The sequence below is a fragment of the Cetorhinus maximus genome, chromosome 5 (genome assembly GCF_964194155.1).
Source record: "Cetorhinus maximus chromosome 5, sCetMax3.hap1.1, whole genome shotgun sequence".
Classification (NCBI taxonomy): Eukaryota; Metazoa; Chordata; class Chondrichthyes; order Lamniformes; family Cetorhinidae; genus Cetorhinus; species Cetorhinus maximus.
Genome location: NC_135883.1, coordinates 26,713,404 through 26,734,948, shown reverse-complemented (window position 1 = coordinate 26,734,948; position 21,545 = coordinate 26,713,404). Strand labels below are relative to the sequence as shown.

Here is a 21,545-nt window from a genome sequence, read left to right as displayed (position 1 = left end):
GGTGGGGGGGGGCAGGGGTCAGGGGGTCAGGGGAGTGGTCAGTGGGGGGACGGCCAGTCAGGGATTAGATGGTCAGTGCAGGGTGGTCAATGGAGCGGTGGCCAATGGGAAACTTGGGGGTGGTCAGTGGGTTGGTGGTCAGTGGGCGTTTTGGGGGTGGTCAGTGGGTTGGTGGTCAGTGGGCGTTTTGGGGGTGGTCAGTGGAGGGGTTGGTCAGTGGGGGTGATGGTTTTTGGGGGTCAGATAGTCAGGGGGTAGTCAGTGGGGGGTGGGGAGGATTGTCAGAGGAATGGAGGGGTAGTCGGGGTGCAGGGTAGTCAGGGGGTGTAGTCAGGGGGTGGGTAGTCGGGGGGGGGGGGGGGGGGGGTGGGTAGTCGGGGAGTGATTGGGAGAGTAGTTGGGGGTTGAGGAGAGTCCCGTGGGGAGTCTGGGTGAATTCCATGGGGGTCAGTACTATAGTTACCCAGAAGTTAGAAGTGGTTTTAATTCTTTGAACTTTTTGTTTGTAACTATTGCAGTAAGACAGCCAGAACCATCCGAAGTTTATGATTTATATCGCAGTTTCAGATCATTCCCATTGCAGGGCAATGAAGTTGGAACTTCCCGGGCAATTGCCATGCAAGCATTACATGAGGACTTCAGTGGGGCAGGGGTGGAGAAGGTTGGGGGTGTTCCTCCCCTCCCCCCAACTGCATCTTTAGGGTACTGCCCCAGTTACGACATCCCGGAGGTTGGAAATTACAGGCCGTTGAATGTTACATAATGCCAATCCACAATTCCAGGGCAAATAGTGCTATAAAGACACTTATTCTCCACCTCATACTCTGCATGATATCATAGAATGGCTCGTCCTTCCAAAACTTCCTCAATCCTGAATTTTAACCTGCCACCCATTTCAAATTCGCCTTTACAAGAAGTTCCATTGCTGTCACTACATTTCTGTCACCATATTCCTGTGACTGATGGTCTACGGACTCAGATGTCAACATCTGAGACAGGAACCTGTTTTTTTGTGTGTAACTAGCTGAATTTTTGCCCTTTCAAACCAAGTCCTGAATAAAATTAAATTCTCACCACGAATCAGCACACGTCTTAAATTTAGAGATTTATAATTAAAAGTATATTCTTCAATTTAGGTTATTCTGATCTAAGTTCCATGTAAATTGTATATGGACCTCCGCTAAATAATTTCAGCAGCGTCTGCTTGAACCGCACACAAAAGCCAGTGTTGCTATGGTAATAATGTTTGATTACAGTGCCTCAAATAAAGAAATGGGATTTGTAAAGTTTGACATGTTTGCTCTAATTTTTTCAGTTACACTGTAACTCCTGACACCGAACAAGAACAGTTTTGCGCATGCCTACTCAGCACCCATTCCGCCCACAGGCGCAGGCATGGTTTCTCCCACTGCTGATGTCATTGTTCTGTCCCTGCTGTACGCCACGCACTTGCTGCCTGTACCCCGCCTCTTCCTGAGTCCTTGCCACCCTTCTCCCAAACCCTTGCTGCCTCCTGCTCACTGCCCCTCCCGAAATGGTTATCTCAGCAACCGTCTCAATCTCATGCAATAATTATCTGATATCAGGAGTTACAGTGTTTTAATTAAAAAAAAGATATTTTTTTTTAAAGAAGAGGATACAGCGTTGTTAGCAGCTTCCAGCTCTAAGTGTAATTCTTTTCCAGCTCAGTTTGGTCCGTGCCATCTTTGGTGCAGGCACTGAAACTGCATGTGTGCCCTCTGCAGTAGTGGTGTTGGCAAATGCTGCCTTTCAGTGAACTCAAGTCTTTTCTGCCAATTACCTTGGCTTTACAACAAAGCAAGTTTGGAAAATCAGAATCTCACCAGGTATGTATTTCATTCAAAGATTATTGTAGTACATAGCGTAGTTTGATAAATGTCCCAGAACTTCCTACGGACTTACACCATTGTGTGTCTACATCGTTGGACCCATACGACGTACAACATAAAAGGAAGGAAATTATGGCATGAGTGATTTTTGCGCCACTCCGGTATTATACTTGCAAAACAGGTTAATGATTATACAACTGCGCCCCATTAAATTCAGTGGCAATCTCGAATTCCCTGCATTCACGCTACCTTTATCATCGCTGCCACGAAGACTGTAAAATAATAGCACTGGATGATCTTGCAGCAGTGCAATTTAAGGAATTAAAGAATCCCATCAGTTCAATTAATTATTTTTCAAGTAAATTACTTTGGCTACCTGCTGGGGGATTTATAAGGATATTATTACCTTAGTAAATTAGTTACTGTTTTATTAATGTGTTGTGATTTAATGAATGCTGAGCTGAGTTGCTCTTGCAGAGAGCCATCATGGGCTCAGCGGGCCAAATGGCCTCCTGTGTTGCCAACATTCTATGATTCTACGAATGCATTTAAAATGTGGCCTGTGGCTGCAACATTTCAAATTATGCAAAACGTTGGCCTGGTGTGTTAGACAGACAGTAACCATTTTAAGTAGGAACTTCACAGGCCGGGATTTTCTGGCCCCAGAATGGAGGGACACCCGCCCCCCCACCCCGCAGGAGATTCGGTAACCCAGCCAAAAGTCCATTGGCTTTCGGCAGCATGGGATGATCCCAGGGACGGGCGGGGCAGGGCGGAGCGGACAGAAAGTCCCGCTCTTTGATTTACACTTGGAAACTTGCTGCAGGTGGTTGTAATGCTGAGTGCAAGCATACATCAAAACATTTCTACACTTTATATAATATTTAGGCTGTAAATAAATCACTGGCTAAAAAAGCTGTCCTCTCCACTGGACAAAATAAATTTGTTTCTGCTTTGACAAAAATAGTTTTTTTTTAATATTTTTAAATCTAGTTGTAAAACGGCAAAAATGGAGCATCTAACAAACAAAGCAATAATGTGGGTTTTGGGGGCAAATAGATACAGGGATTTATTCATACATGAAGTGGTGACCATAAGCGTAGGCCTTAATTTTAATTGGGAGGCTCATTCAAGATAAGTGGGGATTTGGGCAAGAATGAAAACCACATCAGATGGTCCAGACCATTTTAACTCCTGGGACTCATTTAAAAGTTACTTTCATTTGAAACCCCTTGTCAGGGTCAGAAAGAGCAGGAGTGCTTCCCCTTGGCCCCGCAAAGAGTCTTTGGGTCTCCCAAGCCCCGGACTTGCCTTGCCCTCTCGGTGCTGATATCGGCTGCCAATGTCCTTGCGTGGTGGTAACTTGATGATAGGGGCTGTTCCCTTGGATTTTGAGTGTCCTACCACTTCCGACCTGACTTCTGCTGGTAAGTCCTGCTGGTTTCAGGAGGAAAACTGTGCTGCATTGCTTACCAGGATGGTGGTGACGTAGTGGTATTGTCACTGGACTGGTAATCCAGCAACCTAGGATAATGCTCCGGGGACCTAGTTTTGAATCCCGTCACGGCAAATGGTGGAATTTGAATTCAATAAAAATATGGAATTAAAAAGTCTGACGATGACCATGAGACCATTGCTGATTGTTGTAAAAACCCATCTTGTTCACTAATGCCCCTTCAGGGAAGGAAATCTGCTGTCCTTACCTGGTCTGGCCTACATGTGACTCCAGACCCACAGTAATGTGGTTGACTCTCAAATGCCCTCTGAACAAGGGCAGTTAGGGATGGGCAATAAATGCTGGCCCAGCCAGTAACACCCACATCCCATGAATGAATTTTTCAAAAAATGATAAAGTGATCCTGGCTTCCAGGTATGTGACTCCTGCCATTTAACATCCTCCTTCCCATTGTCCAAGACCCCTAACGTCCCTTCCAGGTGAAACAGCAATATACTTATACTTCTTCAATTTAGTATACTGCATTTGCTGCTCACTATGTGGTCTCTTACATTGGGGGACCAAAAGCAGATTGGGTGATTGCTTTGCAAAACATTGCCATTCAGCCCATGAGTGTAGCAGAGCTTCCAGTCACCGGTCGTTTTAATTCTCCACCTTGCTCTTACTCTGACCTCCCTGTCCTTGACCTCCTGCATCGTTCCAATAAAGCTCAATATAAGCTCAAAGAACAGCACCTTATTGGACACTTTACAATCTTCCAGACTTAATATTGAGTTCAAAAATTTCAGACCTTAACAAGTGTCTCTATTTGCAGACAGCAGTTGTCAGTAATGATTCTACTGTTCCCATTCATATCCCTCCAGACCCATCTTTTCTTTCTCTACTTGTCCATAACCACCTCCAATTGTCTTGCACCATCATCTCTTTTGTCATTTAAACTTTCCTGCCTTCCACCCTATCACTGACCTTCCCTTTTGCTCTTCCCCTGCCTCCTTTCCCTGCCTCTGCTTAAAACCTGTCACATCTCGAACCAATCCTGACAAAAAGATCATTGAACTGAAATGTTAACTGTTTCTGTCTCCACAGATGCTGCCAGACCTGCTAAGTACATCCATCATTTTCTATTTTTATTTCGAAAGCAAAGCAGCCGTACAAAACATGACTTAAACTTGCATAGTCTCTGCTGCAGAGTAGTAAAATCCCTTGAGGCTCTCCTGGATCTCAGAGGTTAAACTCTGAATATTGACCTATATATATGATGTAAACTTTACATATGGAATCATGCAGATGTCTCACTGGGTGCTCCATTGATCCCAGCCTATCAGTTGTCTGGTGAATTAGAAATCTACTAAAGAATCAGGATACAGTAAAACTGCTTTGAAATCAAAACTAAGACAAAGAAACATCAAAAAGCTTGTTTCACAATTATATTATACCATTAATAGAAACTGGGATTCACAGATTCCAGAACTACCCAAAATAGGAAGTGAATCTCTGAAGGAAAGTGGGGAGGGGGTGAGGTCTCTCACTTATTCACCATAACTTCAGTGGAAGAACCACAAAAACCACTGAAAGAAACATGTAAACATTTTGCCATTTTCTTGGTGTTTCCACAGAACTCCTGCCAACGTTACAGTGAAAAAGGGCAAGACCCCCACGATAATTCACCTCACAATGTTTAAACTTTTGAAACAAGGCAATTCTGATACCATGAGGACGCCCGCCTCTGCTGAGCTAACCAGGATTGTTAATCACAATGGTCTTAGATTTGAGTCAAGGAAGACATATCTTATTCAATACAGAGGCACGGACAGACCTGCCAGAAAGGTGACCTTTTAATATACCATATGCTCGAGGAACTTCGGCTCAGAGTTGATAAGCTGGAGTCCGAGCTGAGAACACTGCGACATGTCAAGGAGCGGGAGAGTTACCTGGACGCTGTGTTTCAGGAGGCAGTCACACCCCTTAGATTAATTACATCAAATTTGGTCCGTGGTCAGGGAAAGGAGGGTATGACTGCGAGTGAGGCAGGTATGGGGATCCAGAATTTAGCTTTAGAGGAGCCTCAGCCAATGCCCTTGTCCAATAGGTATGAGGTTCTTGCTCCTGGTGTGGACGAGGGCACAGACTGCAGGGAGGATGAGCGAACTGACCACAGCACTGTGGTACAGTGGGCCATTCCAGTGGGGGGAGAAAAAGAGTAATGTAGTAGTAATAGGGGATAGCATCGTTAGGGGAATAGATACTGTTCTCTGCAGCAAAGACAGAGAGTCCCGAAGGCTGTGTTGCCTACCTGGTGCCAAGGTTAAGGACATCTCTTCCGGGCTGGAGAGGAACTTGGAGTGGGAGGGGACGCATCCAGTTGTCGTGGTGCACGTAGGTACCAATGACACAGGTAAGACTAGGAAAGAGGTTCTGCTGAGGGACTATGAGCAGCTCAGGGCTAAATTAAAAAGCAGAAACACAAAGGAATCTCCGGATTACTACCTGAGCCACGTGCAAATTGGAATAGGGTAAATAAGATTAGAGAGGTAAATGCGCGGCTCAAAGATTGGTGTGGGAGAAATGGGTTCCGATTCATGGGGCACTGGCACCAGTACTGGGGAAGGAGAGAACTGTTCTGTTGGGACAGGTTTCATTTGAATCATGCTGAGGCCAGTGTCCCAGCGAATTGTATAACTAGGGCTGTAGATAGGTCTTTAAATTAATTACGAAGTGGGGAGTGGGTGGAAGGGTTCAATTGAAGTGAAGTTTAGAAAATCAAAAAGAAATGAGAGAGCAGAGGTGCAGGGTAGTGAAGAGGTGAACGATAATCAAAGTATGACAGGAAGGGACAGAAAATATACGCAGAAGAGTGCAGCAGAAATTAGAACCAGAATGCGTAATAATGGTAAAAAGTCAAAGCTCAAGGCTCTTTATCTGAATACACGCAGCATTTGTTACAAGATAGATGAGCTGACGGCACAAATAGAAATAAATGGATATGACTTGATTGCTATTACAGAGACATGGTTGCAAGGTGACCAAGACTGGGAACTCAATATTCAAGGGTATTTGACATTCTGGAAAAATAGGCAAAAAGGAAAAGGAAGCGGGGTAGCTTTGCTAATAAAGGAAGGTATCAGTGCATTGGTGAGTAGTGATATAGGTGCAATAGATCATGATGTGGAATCAGTTTGGGTGGAAATAAGGAATAGCAAGGGGGAGAAGTCACTGGTGGGAGTTGTCTATAGGCCTCCGTAGAGTTGCATCACTGTAGGACAAAGTATAAATCGGGAAATAATGGAGGCATGTAAGAAAGGTGCAAAATAGTCATGGGTGATTTAAATCTGCATATTGATTGGCAAATCAGATTGGCAGGGGTAACATGGAAATCAAATTTGTAGAGTGCATCAGGGATTGTTTCTTAGAGCAATACATTGCTGAACCTACCCGGGAACAGGCCATTTTAGATGTAGTAATGTGTAATGAGGTGGGATTAATAAGAGATCTCGTAGTTAAGGATCCTCTAGGGGATAGCGATCACAACATGGTAGAATTTGAAATTCAGTTTGAGGGCGAGCAACTCGGATCCCAAACCAGTGTCCTCAACTTAAATAAGGGCAATGAAGAAAGAATTGCCTAAATCGGGCTGGGAAAATAGACTAAGGGGAAGGTCACTGGATGAGCAGTGGCAGACATTTAAGCAGATATTTCATAACGCTCAGCAAAAAGTTATCCTGGTCAAAACAAAGGATTCCATGAGAAGGATGAACCACCTGTGGTTAACAAAGGTGGTCAAGGAGAGTCTCCAATCAAAAATTAAGGCATACAAAGCGGCGAAAACTAGTGGTAGGCCAGAGAATTGGGAATTTTTTTAGGAACCAACAGCGGATGACTAAAAAGCTAATAAAGAGGGAGAAAATTGATTATGAAAGTAAATTGGCAAGAAATATAAAAACAAACAACAAGAGCTTCTATGGGTATACAAAAAGAAAGAGAGTAGCTAAAACGAGCGTGGGACCCTTGGAGGATGCGACTGGGGAATTGATAACAGGGAACAGGGAAATGGCAGATAATTTAAACCAATATTTTGCATCGGTCTTCATGGTGGAGGGCACTGTAAACATCCCAAAGATATCAGATAATGGGAGGTAAGATCTTGTAACAGTCTCTATCACAAGGGACAAAATATTTGGGAAACTAATGGGACTAAAGGCAGACAAGTTGCCAGGACCTGATGGCCTGCATCCAAGGGTTCTAAAGGAAGTGGCTGCAGAGATAGTGGAGGCATTGGTCGAAATATTCCAGTAATCACTGGATTCTGGGAGGGTTCCAGCAGATTGGAAAACCGCTAATGTGACGCCCCTGTTCAAGAAGGGAGGGAGACAAAAATCAGGAAACTATAGGCCAGTCAGCCTAACATCTGTCATTGGGAAAATGCTAGAGTGCATTATTAAGGAAGGAATAGCAGGACATTTAGAAAAGCTTAATGCAATCAGAAGAGTCAACATGGTTTAGTGAAAGGAAAATCATGTTTGATAAATTTGCTAGAGTTCTTTGAGGATAATAACGAGCAGAGTTGATAAAGGGGAACCAGTAGATGTAGTGTACTTGGATTTCCAGAAGGCATTCAATAATGTGCCACATAAAAGGTTATTGCACAAGGGCTCACGGTATAGGGAGTAATGTATTAGCATGGGTTGAGGATTGGTTAACACTCAGGAGACGGAGAGTCAGGATTAAGTTGAGTCTTTTTCAGGTTAGAAAGACATAACTAGTGGAGTGCCACAAGGATCAGTCCTAGGGCCTCAATTATTTACTACCTACATTAATGACTTGGACGAGGGGGCAGAGTGTAATGTATCCAAATTTGCTGATGACACAAAAATAGGTGGGAGGGCATGTTGTCATGAGGACTTAAGGAATCTGCAAGGAGATTTAGACAGGTTGAGTGAGTGGGCAAAAAACTTGGCAGATGGAGTTTAATGTAGGAAAGTGTGAGGTTATGCACTTTGGTAGGAAAAATCAAAACGCAGACTATTATCTAAATGGATAGAGACTCCAAAAGAATGCAGCACGGAGGGATCTGGTGTTCTTGTGCATGAAACACAAAAAGTTAGCATGCAGGTGCAGCAAGTAATTAAGAAGGCAAATGAAATTTTGGCCTGTATTGCTAGGGGGTTGGAGTTTAAAAATAGGGAAGTCTTGTTACAAATGTACAGGGTGTTGGTGAGACCGCACCTGGAGTACTGTGTACAGTTTTGGTCCCCATATTTAAGAAAGGATATACTGGCATTGGAGGCAGTTTGAAAGAGATTCACTAGACTGATTCCTGGGATGAAGGGGTTGACTTATCAAGAGCGGCTAAAAAAATTAAGCCTTTATTCATTAGAGTTTAGAAGAATGACGGGTGATCTTATTGAAACGTACAAGATTCTGAGGGGGCTTGACAGGATAAATGTTGAGAAGATGTTTCCACTAGTCACATCTGGGACTAGGGGACATAGTTACAGCATAAGGGGACACTCATTTAAAATTGAGATACCAACGAATTTCTTCTCTCTGAGGGTAATGAATGCCTGGAATTCTCTACCTTAGAGAGTTGTGGAGGCTAGATCACTGAGAGTATTTAAAGGAGGTAAATAGATTTTTGAAATATTGGGGAGTTGAGGGCTATGAGGAGCTGGCACGAAAGAGGATTGAAGCCTGGGGCAGATCAGCCATGATCCTATTGATTGGCGGGGCAGGCTTGAGGGGCCAAATGGCCTACTCCAGCTCCTATTTCTCATGTTCTTATGTTCCTGCAAGACTAAGAACTCAGTAAATTCACCAGCCCCATGCTCACTGTAGGGAGACAAACTCCATCGGAGTGTAAGTTAGAGAACTGAACTGTTGTGTCTGACTGTTCATTGAGAGAACAGGATCAGTGAATTTACCTTTTTTGTAATGACTTGAAGCAAGACAGATTTGTGAATAGTCATAGAGAGGTTAAGCTTAGGCCCTTACTAATTGCATGTAAAACCTCTGTCAACCACCATCTGGCTACTCTGCTGCCCCTTTGTCTTCTGCCTTCTCCAGGGTCAGTCACTCATATCCCCATCTTCACTGTCTGCAACGTTCCCTTTGCTGTCCTCCAGCCCTCTCAACGCTGCTGTTCTCCAGCCTTCTGTCCAGTCACTATAGATATTCTTAAGATTTTCCAATGCTCTTCCTCCCTTGGAGGCATCACTCCTGCCTCAACCACAGGGTCAGCCACAGTTGCCTCATCCCACTGCTGATTGCTTTGTTCACTCAGTGCTCATGACCACACTCTTTCCTCTTGCCTTCCTCCATCTTCAATTCCTCTGCCAGGTTTCCAAGCCACCTACAACCCCCATCGCTTGCAATCTGTCTTCAGCAAACCTTGATCATCCATCTCACCTGTCCTGTTTTGCCCCACGACACACAATTCAAAATCCCCATCCCTCGCTCCCCCTTCCAGCTCCAAGTCTCACCCTGTGACATCAGGCCTTGTGTGAATCCTTCATTTTTTTTATTTTGCAGCCCACATTTGGCAGCATAGTCTACAGCTGAAGAACTCTTCAAGTAAATCTCTTCTCGCTTTTCTACTCTTTCCCTCCAAAGGGGTTAAAAAAAACAGTAAAACTTGGAAATGAAGGGTACCAATAATACTTCTCTGAACTGGTCTTGTAAACCTTAAAATGGAACTCCAGTGTTCCTGGTGCCTGATGTTTTACTGGGATTTGAAAATGTTGAACTTTTCCTTCCCTCTCCCCTCTCTCTCCTCTCTCCCTCTCCTCTCTCCTTCTCTCCCCTCCCTCTCCTCTCTCCCTCTCTCCCCTCCCTCTCCTCTCTCCTCTCCCTCTCCTCTCTCCCCTCCCTCTCCTCTCCCCTCCCTCTCCTCTCTCCCCCTTTCTCCCCTCCCTCTCCTCTCTCCCCCTCTCTCCCCTCCCTCTCCTCTCTCCCTCTCTCCCTCTCCTCTCTCCCTCTCCCTCTCTCCCCTCCTCTCTCCTCTCTCCCCTCCTCTCTCCTCTCTCCCCTCCTCTCTCCTCTCTCCCCTCCTCTCTCCTCTCTCCCCTCCTCTCTCCTCTCTCCCCTCCTCTCTCCTCTCTCCCCTCTCTCCCTCTCCCTCTCTCCCCTCCTCTCTCCTCTCTCCCCTCCTCTCTCCTCTCTCCCCTCTCTCCCTCTCCTCTCTCCCTCTCTCCCCTCCCTCTCCTCTCTCCCTCTCTCCCCCTCCCTCTCCCCCCTCCCTCTCCCTCTCTCCCCTCCCTCTCCCTCTCTCCCCTCCCTCTCCCTCTCTCCCCCTCTCTCCCCTCCCTCTCCTCCTCTCTCCCCTCCCTCTCCTCTCTCCCCTCCCTCTCCTCTCTCCCCTCCCTCTCCTCTCTCCCCCTCTCTCCCCTCCCTCTCCTCTCTCCCCCTCTCTCCCCCTCCCTCTCCTCTCTCCCCCTCTCTCCCCTCCCTCTCCTCTCTCCCCCTCTCTCCCCTCCCTCTCCTCTCTCCCCCTCTCTCCCCTCCCTCTCCTCTCTCCCCCTCTCTCCCCTCCCTCTCCCTCTCCTCTCTCCCCCTCTCTCCCCTCCCTCTCCTCTCTCCCCCTCTCTCCCCTCCCTCTCCTCTCTCCCCCTCTCTCCCCTCCCTCTCCTCTCTCCCCCTCTCTCCCCTCCCTCTCCTCTCTCCCCTCCCTCCCCCTCTCTCCCCTCCCTCTCCTCTCTCCCCTCCCTCCCCTCTCTCCCCTCCCTCCCCCTCTCTCCCCTCCCTCCCCCTCTCTCCCCTCCCTCCCCCTCTCTCCCCTCCCTCCCCCTCTCTCCCCTCCCTCTCCTCTCTCCCTCTCTCCCCTCCTCTCTCCTCTCTCCTCCCTCTCCTCTCTCCTCCCTCTCCTCTCTCCCTCTCTCCCCTCCCTCTCCTCTCTCCCCTCCCTCTCCTCTCTCCCTCTCTCCCCTCCTCCCTCTCCTCTCTCCCTCTCCTCTCTCCCTCTCTCCCCTCCCTCTCCTCTCTCCCCTCTCTCCCCTCCCTCTCTTCTCTCCCCTCTCTCCCCTCCCTCTCTTCTCTCCTCTCTCTCCCTCTCCCCTCTCCCTCTCTCCTCTCTCCTGGGAACCAGTAAAAGTCTCCCTCTGGTCATGAGTGCCCTCCAGTCTCTCTCTGGGCTGCTGTGCTGACTGCTTCTGGTGTTTTTCCCTGATGGGAATCGCCTTCCCGAGGAGCGGCTGCAATTGGCCGGGTTGCTCCCGCCAGAGTCCCGTTTCCAATAGCGACAGTAAACAAGCTGCTTACACGGCAGGGGGCGGCGAGGGGAACTTTAACTTTAACTTTAACTCCTTTGCTTCGGCCGGAAACCTCGCCGCTGAATTGAAAGGAGAGGCATTTCTCCTCAATAGAAATCACTGCTGCCCATTCCCTTGGTGCAAGTTGCACTTGGTGAACATCAGCAACACCCCTTCCCCCCGCCCAATATTAACATTGCCGGGTGAGCTGTGCCGGAAGATGGGGAGCAAGGAGCTGCATTTTAGTAGAACCACTTCGGCCGGCTATCGTTTGGCGGAGAGACCGAACATTGGCTCCCTCGCCGGCCGCAGTAAACCGGCAGCGGGCAGCCGATCCCAGGGCAAGTTCACCCACCCGGGGACAGTCCAGCAAGACCAAGTGTGGAGGGAGTTAATCCGAGCAGAGTGGCGAGGGCTCAGAGAATGGTGAGTTCACTTAGTTCCACCTCTCTGCTGAGAGTTAAATCTGCTGGGTAGTTTAATTTGAAATTATATATCACTAAGGCTCCATAATATTGTTTTCTGCTGGGGGAGGACAATATGTTTGAGCTAGATAGGCTTCATTTCCTTCTTTTCAATGGTACAGCACAGAACGAGGCCATTCGGACCATCTTGGCTGTGCCAGATCTTCAAAAGACCCATCTAATTAACTCCCACTCCCCTGCTCTTTCCCCTCAGCCCTGCCTGCACATTCCTTTCCTGCACAGTCATAACTATCTTACAACACGGTGCTTCTATCTGAGTCACCAAATGCTTTACCATAACAGGCACACTGCATATCCTTAACCTAAAATGTGTGAAAAAGGACTTGTAGAATAAGAGCAGCTGATTCTTCAGACCTATGCCATACTGTGACTGTGCCACCATGAGCCTATCCGTGCCCACCCCCCACCCCCATAATGGTCAGTGTGTACCCAAATACTGGACATACATTCCTGGTCAGTGAAACTCTGCATCAGGAATATGACCTCATAAACTGGAGAACTGCAGGAGGTGCCTGCCCAAATTCCTGATGTGACGGAAAAGGCTCCACACCATGAGAACAAACTTATATTCAGCCCAGTGCCTCACAAACCACATGGAACTTTGCTCTTAGGAACAGATGGATATATGGGATATCGTTCTGCATGCTTCCCCCCCCCCACCCCCACCCCCGCCCAAAATATACTTTATTTATAAAAATTAGTAAAATTACATTTCATAACAGTTCAAATTGAACATTACTGAAGGTGCAATATAGTTGAAGTTCCTTCCCTACAGCATGTGGCAGTCTGAGGTGCCTCAATACAATTACAATTGCACATGGTGTTTACAATATACATTTCATGACAAAGATATCACCCAAGGGATTTTACACCGTTTCCAGCCCCTTGGTATTGGCAGGTGGACTTTAGACAGTGTCCTTTCCCCCATTGAGCCTTGGTGGTGGTTGTTTTAGTGTGCCCTTCAGCACATAGTCCTGGACCTTGGAATATGCCAATCTGCAATACTCTGTCATTCAGATCTTTGCACTGGGCGACTAACAAGTTTCAGGCAGACCTAAAGCTGTCTTTCACTGAGATGATGATCCTCCAGCAGCAGCTGATGTTTGTCTCAGAGTGCATCCCTGGGAACAGGAGTAGAGCAGTGTCCTGTATCACAGAGCTGCTCAGGATGAACCTTGACAAAAACCAATGCATCTCTTTCAAGACCATCTTTGTAAAGGCACATTCCAGAAGCAGGTTAGCAGCAATACCTGCCCCTGTGTAGCCGTCTCAAGAGCAGCATGCGGAGGGGTGAGACTCTAAGCATGCAGGAAGGATCTGACTGGGAGAGCCTTTCTCACCTCCAGCCAAGCAACATCTTGGTACTTTCTAATGTCGACACAGCTTTGTTAGTTAGCACCGTAGTATGGTGTATCAGCACTACTTTCACAGGTATTTCTTTTGTTTCGTTTGCACAAATTGCAACGCTTATCCACTTAATACATTACTTAATTTCATTATGCAATGTGCCTAAAGTAGTGTTTTCGTGAAGGATTAATTCACTTGGGTAACAACATCTGTCTGACCTCATTGCGTTCTTGTTACATGATATAGTCTAACTGCACAACTTATTGTGAATTTGCATGGTCTGTGCTTCCAATTACAAAACAAAATTGCCCCTGTAATTGTGTTAGTGCAATGGGCTCGTACGGTTTGGTAATTACAGGTCTGGAATAACACACATAATCTTCTGGTGTCATTGCAAGCTATTGTGCTTTATGTAAATAAGTTCTGACCTTTGTCTACTCGTCTGTTGCTTGGAAATGATTGATTTGGACTTCAGATTACCTTTCTATTCCTGAAACCAAACTGCATATCTTAAAGAAATTGGTTTGTTCAAGAAACATATTTGCGTTTTATTTACCACGTTGACACCTTCCTTTGCCATTTTGCTCAGTTAGTGCCCACAGCATTAATATTTTGTCCTTTGTCTTACCAGGGAAAATAAGTGGAGCTTCCTGAAAGATTATGATGCCAAGGTAAGGATTGTAATTAATATATGATGTGTAATATGAAAGGGCCAGATTCTCAAATACTTTTCTATAAATCAGCTATTGACACATTTCATATTTGCAGCAGATTTGTGTTGCTGATATATTCTCAATCTTGAGAATAAGACCATAAGACATAGGAGCAGAAATTAGGCCATTCGGCCCATCGAGTCTGCTCCGCCATTCAATCATGGCTGATAAGTTTCTCAACCCCATTCTCCCACCTTCGCCCCGTAACCTTTGATCCCTTTACCAATCAAGAACCTATCTATCTCGGTCTTAAATACACTCAATGACCTGACCTCCACAGCCTTCTGTGGCAATGAATTCCATAGATTCACCGCTCTCTGGCTAAAGAAGTTTCTCCTCATCTCTGTTCTAAAAAGTCTTCCCTTTACTCTGAGGCTGTGCCCTCGGGTCCTAGTCTCTCCTACTAATGGAAACATCTTCCCCACATCCACTCTATCCAGGCCTTTCAGTATTCCGTAAGTTTCAATCAAATCCCCCCTCATCCTTCTAAACTCCATCGAGTATAGACCCAGAGTCCTCAAACGTTCCTCATATGTTAAGCCTTTCATTCCTGGGATCGTTCTCATGAACGTCCTCTGGATCCTCTCCAGGGCCAGAACATCCTTCCTGAGGTACGGGGCCCAAAATTGCTCACAATATTCTAAATGTGGTCTGACCAGAGCCTTATAAAGCCTCAGCAGCACATCCCTGCTTTTATATTCTAGTCCTTTTGAAATAAATGCCAACATTGCATTTGCCTTCCTAACTACCAACTCAACCTGCAAGTTAACCTTAAGAGAATCCTGGACTAGGACTCCCAAGTCCCTTTGCACTCCAGATTTCTGAATTCTCTCCCCATTTAGGAAATAGTCTATGCCTCTATTCTTCCTACCAAAGTGCATGACCTCACATTTCTCCACGTTGTATTCCATCTGCCACTTCTTTGCCCATTCTCCTAACCTGTCCAAATCCTTCTGCAGCCTCCCCGCCTCCTCAATACTACCTGTCCCTCCACCTATCTTTGTATCATCTGCAAACTTAGCCAGAATGCCCTCAGTTCCTTCATCTAGCTCATTAATGTATAAAGTGAAAAGTTGTGGTCCCAACACTGACCCCTGCGGAACTCCACTTGTCACCGGCCGCCATCCTGAGAAGGACCCCCTTATCCCCATTCTCTGCCTCCTACCAGACAGCCAATCTTCTATCCATGCTAGTACCTTGCCTCTAACACCATGGGCTCTTATCTTACTGAGCAGTCTCCTGTGCGGCACCTTGTCAAAGGCCTTCTGGAAGTCCAAGTAGATAACATCCATTGGCTCTCCTTTGTCTAACATACTTGTTACCTTCTCAAAGAATTCTAACAGATTTGTCAGGCATGACCTCTCCTTGATGAAGCCATGCTGACTTTGCCCTATTTTACCATGCACTTCCAAGTATTCTGAAATCTCATCCTTAATAATGGACTCTAAAATCTTAACAACGACCGAGGTCAGGCTAATTGGCCTGTAATTTCCCATCTTTTGCCTCCCTTCTTAAACAGGGGGGTTACATTAGCGATTTTCCAGTCCTCTGGGACCCTCCCTGACTCCAGTGATTCCTGAAAGATCGCCACTAACGCCTCCACTATCTCTTCAGCTATCTCCTTCAGAACTCTGGGGTGTAATCCATCTGGTCCAGGTGATTTATCCACCTTCAGACCTTTCAGTTTTCCTAGCACCTTCTCCTTGGTAATGGCCACCATACTCACCTCTGCCCCCCAACTCTCTTGAACTTTGGGGATGTTACTCGTGTCTTATTTTTTATATATAAAAATGGTATACAAAATAGACTATATAATATTATTATAATATATATAATACATTAAAATAATATATTAAAAATGTTCATGCTTCTATGATAAAAACTGTGATTTTGTTGTAGTTTTAAACCTAAATGGTGTTTCCATCTAGATGTGGTGTCATTCCAACTCCAGTATTCATTTCAAACACATTTTCCACACAAAATACATATATGGGACAAATTGAATTGAAACCAGACTTTTAATTTCTGAGAAATGTAAATGAAAAAGGGTACTTCATGAATTTCTAACCTTCCTAAATTGTAGTGTCCCCAAGGTAGTGAATTTCAATGCTTTTACATTCCAAGAATATGACTGTGCTGTCCAGGTAAGGTTATCAGATTTTACTTAGTTCCAAATGTTTTGTGTCAGCTGTTATTTTTAATCCCATTATTGCCTATTTATATGCGTCAAAGTGAGATTGAAAGTATGGGGTGTTGCAATTCCTGATTCTAGCTTTGATTGCATATCCCAGTCATTCAGTTAGAAGGATTACACCAATTTCATGAGTGTAATGTAAGCATTTTGGAGATTTTAATATAGATACATACAAACATACTAATTAGGAGCAGGAGTAGGCCACTCGGCCCCTCGAGCCTGCCCCGCCATTCAATAAGATCATGGCTGATCTGAATGTAACCTCGACCCCACATTCCTGCCTACCCCTGATAACCTTTCACCTCCCCCTTGTTAATCAAGAATCTATCCACCTCTGCCTGAAAAATATTCGAAGACTCTGCTTCCACCGCCTTTTGAGGAAGAGAGTTCCAAAGTACTCAGTTGCAGTGGAGCCATGAACTAATTGCAAGAAGAAAAAAGTCCTTGGTTTGTTTCATTTCAATATATATTTTCATTTTACTTCAATTCTGTGGCTCAGAACCAGAAAGTCAATTTCAAAGCGATTTAAGGGCTGCAGTGTGGTTTTAAGAGACTGATTTTTAGAAAGTGTTAAATGTCTGCAGTGTCGAAATTAGCATTAGTGGAAAAGTAATCCTGCTTTTTCCTAACTGATGGTTTCCTTTCTGCCAATGGAGGTTTCCAGTCTCAAAGGCATGAAACACCTGCATTGAATTTGCAACAGATTTTTGAAGATCAATAGTGATGGAATGATTTTACCCCAGAAAATGAGGCATTCAATACAAATATTTACCATCTCTGATGTACTGCTGTGAAGAGAAGAATTCACAGGGACAGCCATCACACAGTCTCCAAGAAAAACACACCTTGTAGCTTCTACTCTCTCTCTCTTTCTCTCCATCATGATTATACCCATTTCTCCAGATTTGATCACCACTACTGTAGTATGTGCTCCTCTAAATTTACCTCTCTTCATTCTAAGTTTTAAATATATATATTATACTTCCATGCTTCCTACATTGAAACTAAGAAATGTTACATTGTACATGTCTATGACTTATTGATTTTCAATGCATACCTCTCTTACACCACTTGGAGGAAACACTGAGGGTGGCAAAGATGCAGAATGTACTCTGGGTAGGGGACTGCAATGTCCATCACCAAGAGTGGCTCGGTAGCACCAGTACTGATCAAGCTGACCAAGTCCCAAAGACTGTGTCTGCAGCAGGTGGTGATGGAACCAACAAGAGGGAAAAACATACTTAACCTCATCCTCACCAACCTGCCTGCTGCATATGCATCTGTCCAAGACAGTATCAGTTGGAGTGGCTACCGCACAGTCTTTGTGGAGACAATGTCTTGACTTCACATTGAAGATACCCTTCATCATGTTGTGCGGCACTATCACTGCTAAATGGGATAGATTTTGAACAGATCTAGCAACTCCAGACTGGTAACCATGAGGCACTGTGGGCCATCAGCAGCAGTAGAGTTGTACTCAAACATAATCTATAACCTCATGGCCCAGCATATCTCCCACTTTACCATTACCACCAAGTCAGGGGATCAATGAAGAGTGCAAGAGGGCATGCCAGGAACAGCAGTTTCAAATGAGGTGTCAATCTGGTGAAGCTACACAGGACTACTTGTGTGCCAAACAGCATAAGCAGCAAGTGATGGACAGAGCTAAGCGATTCCACAACCAATGGATCAGATTCAAGCTCTGGAGTCCTGCCACATCTAGATGGGAATGGTGGTGGACAATTAAACAACTCACTGGTGGAGGAGGCTCCACAAATATTCCTATCCTCAATGATGGGGGAGCCCAGCACATCAGTGCAAAAGATAAGGCTGAAACATTTGCTACAACCTTCAGCCAGACGTGCCGAGTGGATGATCCATCTCAGCCTCCTCCGGAGGTCCCCAGCATCACAGAAACCATCTTCAGCCAATTCAATTCACTCCATGTGATATCAAGAAATGGCTGAAGGCACTGGACACTCCAAAAGCTGTGGGCCCAGACAATATTCCAGCAATAGTACTGAAATTATGCACTCCAGAACTTACCACGCCCCCTAGCCAAGCTGCTCCAGTACAGCTACAACACTGGCATCTATCCGGCAATGTGGAAGATTGTCCAGTTATGTCCTGTACACAAAACACATGACAAATCCAACCCAGCCAATTACGCTGCCATCTGTCTACCCTCGATCATCAGTAAAGTAATGGAAGGGGTCATCAACAGCGCTATCAAGCAGCACTTGCTTAGCAATAACCTGCTCATTGATGCCTAGTTTGGGTCCTGCCAGGGCCACTCAGCTCCTGACCTCATTACAGCCTTGTTTCAAACATGGACAAAAGAGCCGAACTCCAGAGGTGAGGTAAGAATGACTACCCTCAACATCAAGGCAGCATTTGACCGAGTGTGGCATCAAGGAGCCCTAGCAAAACTGGAGTCAATGGGAATCGGGAGGGGAGGGGGAACTCTGCTGGTTGGAGCCATACCTAGCACAAAGGAAGATGGTTGTGGTTATTAGAGGTCAGTCATCTCAGCTCCAGAACATCACTGCTGGAGATCCTCAGGGCAGTGTCCTCGGCCCGACCATCTTCAGCTGCTTCATCAATGACCTTCCTTCCATCCTTCCTGAGTCCTGCCAATAAAGAAAAATTGTTGCTGACGAGCTGCTATCTATGCCCTTATGAGATGTCAAGACCCCCAAAATGACCTGTGGTGGCATACCACCAGCTTTGGTGAAACCCCCTGAGTATCACCCTCATAGAAGTATTGGTGCAAACCTTTTACGAAAGGTACTATGGGATGATGTTTGGGTGATGTATGATTTGATGGATATTATCATTTCTGGGAGGGCATTAGCATTAATTGGGTCTGCAGAGTGTTTGTAAAGCAGCCTATGAGTATGTTTTCACAATAAGTCTGTGCTGTGAAAGTTGGTTGAGTGCTATGTTTTGGCACCTATCCATTCTCTAACAAACAGACCCTTGAACACAAACAAATTGGGTTTTAACTTTGCTTTCTCATTTTACAGATATGTACAAGGTACTTACTGCACATCTTTATAAGAATTTTGTTTTAACCTTTTGTTTTCCAGGGAAGACTGAAATTACAGGACCCCCTCCCTGACTACATCCCTCAGTTCTCTGACAAAGTTCCAAGTACCACAAACCAGACATTTGGCAGCAGAATAGACTCTCATCTTGGTCAGGCGCTAATAAGGATGGACTATTGGCTTCAGAAGGAAAATCGGAAAAAAAAACAGGACAATGAGCTAATCCCATGTTAAACAGGGGAAAGTAAGATGTCATTAAGCAGTCATGTGATCGGGGAAATACTTGAATTGATCATGTTGAAATAGTTAGATTAGAGACATTGGAGACTGAGGCCCCAATATGAATTTGGAGGCTGGAGTATTGGGGGCTGATGAGTGGCAGGGTGCTGGCACAGAGGGGCACTTTTGTGGTTGGGAAAACCCAAAAGAATGTGTTTCCCTCAGATCCTGCCGGCATTAACAGCAGCACCTGATTGACATTTTTATTTCCTCTCAAATAGATTGAAGGGCTGCTTGGCTGGTCAGGTGGGAAAGCCTGCAGAACCAGGCCACAATGGGGAGCAGAGGAGGAAGGGGTGCATCTATCGATTGGCAGGAGACAGTAGGATGAGAGAGGGAATGCTGGAGATATTGGTGGGGTGGGGGCACAAACATTGGGACCAGAGACTTTGGTAGGGAGGGAGAGCCAGAGTCAAATCCATGGGGAGTGGGCAAAGACATTGAGGGACAGAGACACATTGTGGGGGTGGTGGGAGTGGGTGGGGACACATCGGAGGGAACGGGAACATTGGTGGTGGTTGGGCTGGAGGGGAGATCGGAAGTGCTAAATTGGTGGGTGGGGGTTTAATCCTTGGATTTCATTCCTTTCATAGTATCTTCCTCCCTATGTAATCTCTCCAGTCCTACAAAACTCCTCTTCCCCAAAACTAGCCTCTCTTGCACTCCACCTTCTGTTCACCATATCATTGGCGATTGTGCCTTTCACCTCTGGATCCTGGGTTTAAATTCATCCCAAATTGATGTGATGTAAGTACTTGTGAAAGTGTTTGACAGGCACAATCCAGGTTTAAAAGCCTTAGGCCTTACTGAATTAAACAGCTCCTAACTGGTATTGACAATGGTAGTCAGAGGGGTCTGAAGATGGTTGATATGCAAAATACTAAAATAATCCCACACAGGTGCATTAAGAGGCGCTGTGCTTAGAGTGGACTGAGGCAGTTGTTAAGTGGACTGAGTTTTATTAAATTACATTGAACCTGGGAGTACTTAGCTGCTCAAAATGGAAAGTGATTCTCAGCACTAACATCCTCCGCTTTGACTGCAAAAAATTGCCAGAATCCGTGCCCCTGCAAATAATTGTAGTGCCTGTGGAAAGCCATCAGCCAGGAGCCTCTCAGACATTCCCACCCTGCATAAAGCAGCATTTCCACTATCACTTTCCATCCAGGTACAATAACCATTGATGCCGTTGCTGCTATCTACCCCACACCTGAGTCCTGATATGTTCACCTATTGCAAGCATTGGCAAAGGTCTTGTGACCAACACCAAGCAAATCACACCTGCCTCCACTACGAGCTGGGCCAAAGTGAAGCCAACCATAGCAAACTAGGGAGAAAGTGGTTAGATTGATCTGGGTTGACTACCTTCTGAGCACTTTGTCAGTACTGAGTGATGGGGCATCTGTAAGGCTATTTTACATGCTTTTTGAGAGGAGGAAATATTTTCTCTTAATGCTGCTTAAAAATGATTTTTTTTAACCATTTCTGGCTCTCTGTGCAGCTGTCACACTAATTGGAAGGACTTGGTCCTGCCATTCCCCAGTACTGACATCGCTCTCTGTAATGAACCCAGAATTCACACTGATAGGTTTTTCAAACATATTAAATAATTCCTTTGCTTCTATTGTAAATCTGCTGAAAACTTAGCGAGGAGTTATTTAAGAATGAACCAATTGTGATGATATGCTTATTTTTCCTCTTTGCTTATGTGACTAGTTTTGTAAAAAATGTAACTGAATGTTGGATTCGGTAGAGATATAACAGGGAAAATGTTATGGCCCAGAGTTTCATGGTCTGTGGCAATACCTGTCACATCTTGTACCGGCCACAAGTTGGACATGTTGACCTCATGCCTGAATTCCCAAGACATGTTGCCTTTGTGCATAGCTCTATATCATGAACACTAAATCATAAATTTATCCCTATATGTACCT

General features: G+C 45.5%; 1 protein-coding gene across 1 annotated transcript; it reads left to right on the top strand.

Moving 5' to 3' along the window:
* Window positions 1-11,606: 11,606 nt before the first annotated feature.
* Window positions 11,607-19,886, top strand: cimip5 (ciliary microtubule inner protein 5). Its single transcript, XM_078541274.1, has 3 exons — window positions 11,607-11,972; window positions 14,010-14,049; window positions 19,375-19,886. Exons 1-3 carry the CDS (start codon window positions 11,767-11,769, stop codon window positions 19,564-19,566), a joined length of 438 nt encoding a protein of 145 aa, XP_078397400.1. The 5' UTR covers window positions 11,607-11,766; the 3' UTR covers window positions 19,567-19,886.
* The last annotated feature ends 1,659 nt before the right edge of the window (window positions 19,887-21,545 follow it).

Coding starts and splice junctions, on each gene's coding strand:
- cimip5 (XM_078541274.1), top strand. CDS start 11,767: ATGGGGAGCAAGGAGCTGCATTTTAGTAGAACCACTTCGGCCGGCTAT. Junction 11,973..14,009: donor TGGCGAGGGCTCAGAGAATG/GTGAGTTCACTT, acceptor TTGTCTTACCAG/GGAAAATAAGTGGAGCTTCC. Junction 14,050..19,374: donor TGAAAGATTATGATGCCAAG/GTAAGGATTGTA, acceptor TTTGTTTTCCAG/GGAAGACTGAAATTACAGGA.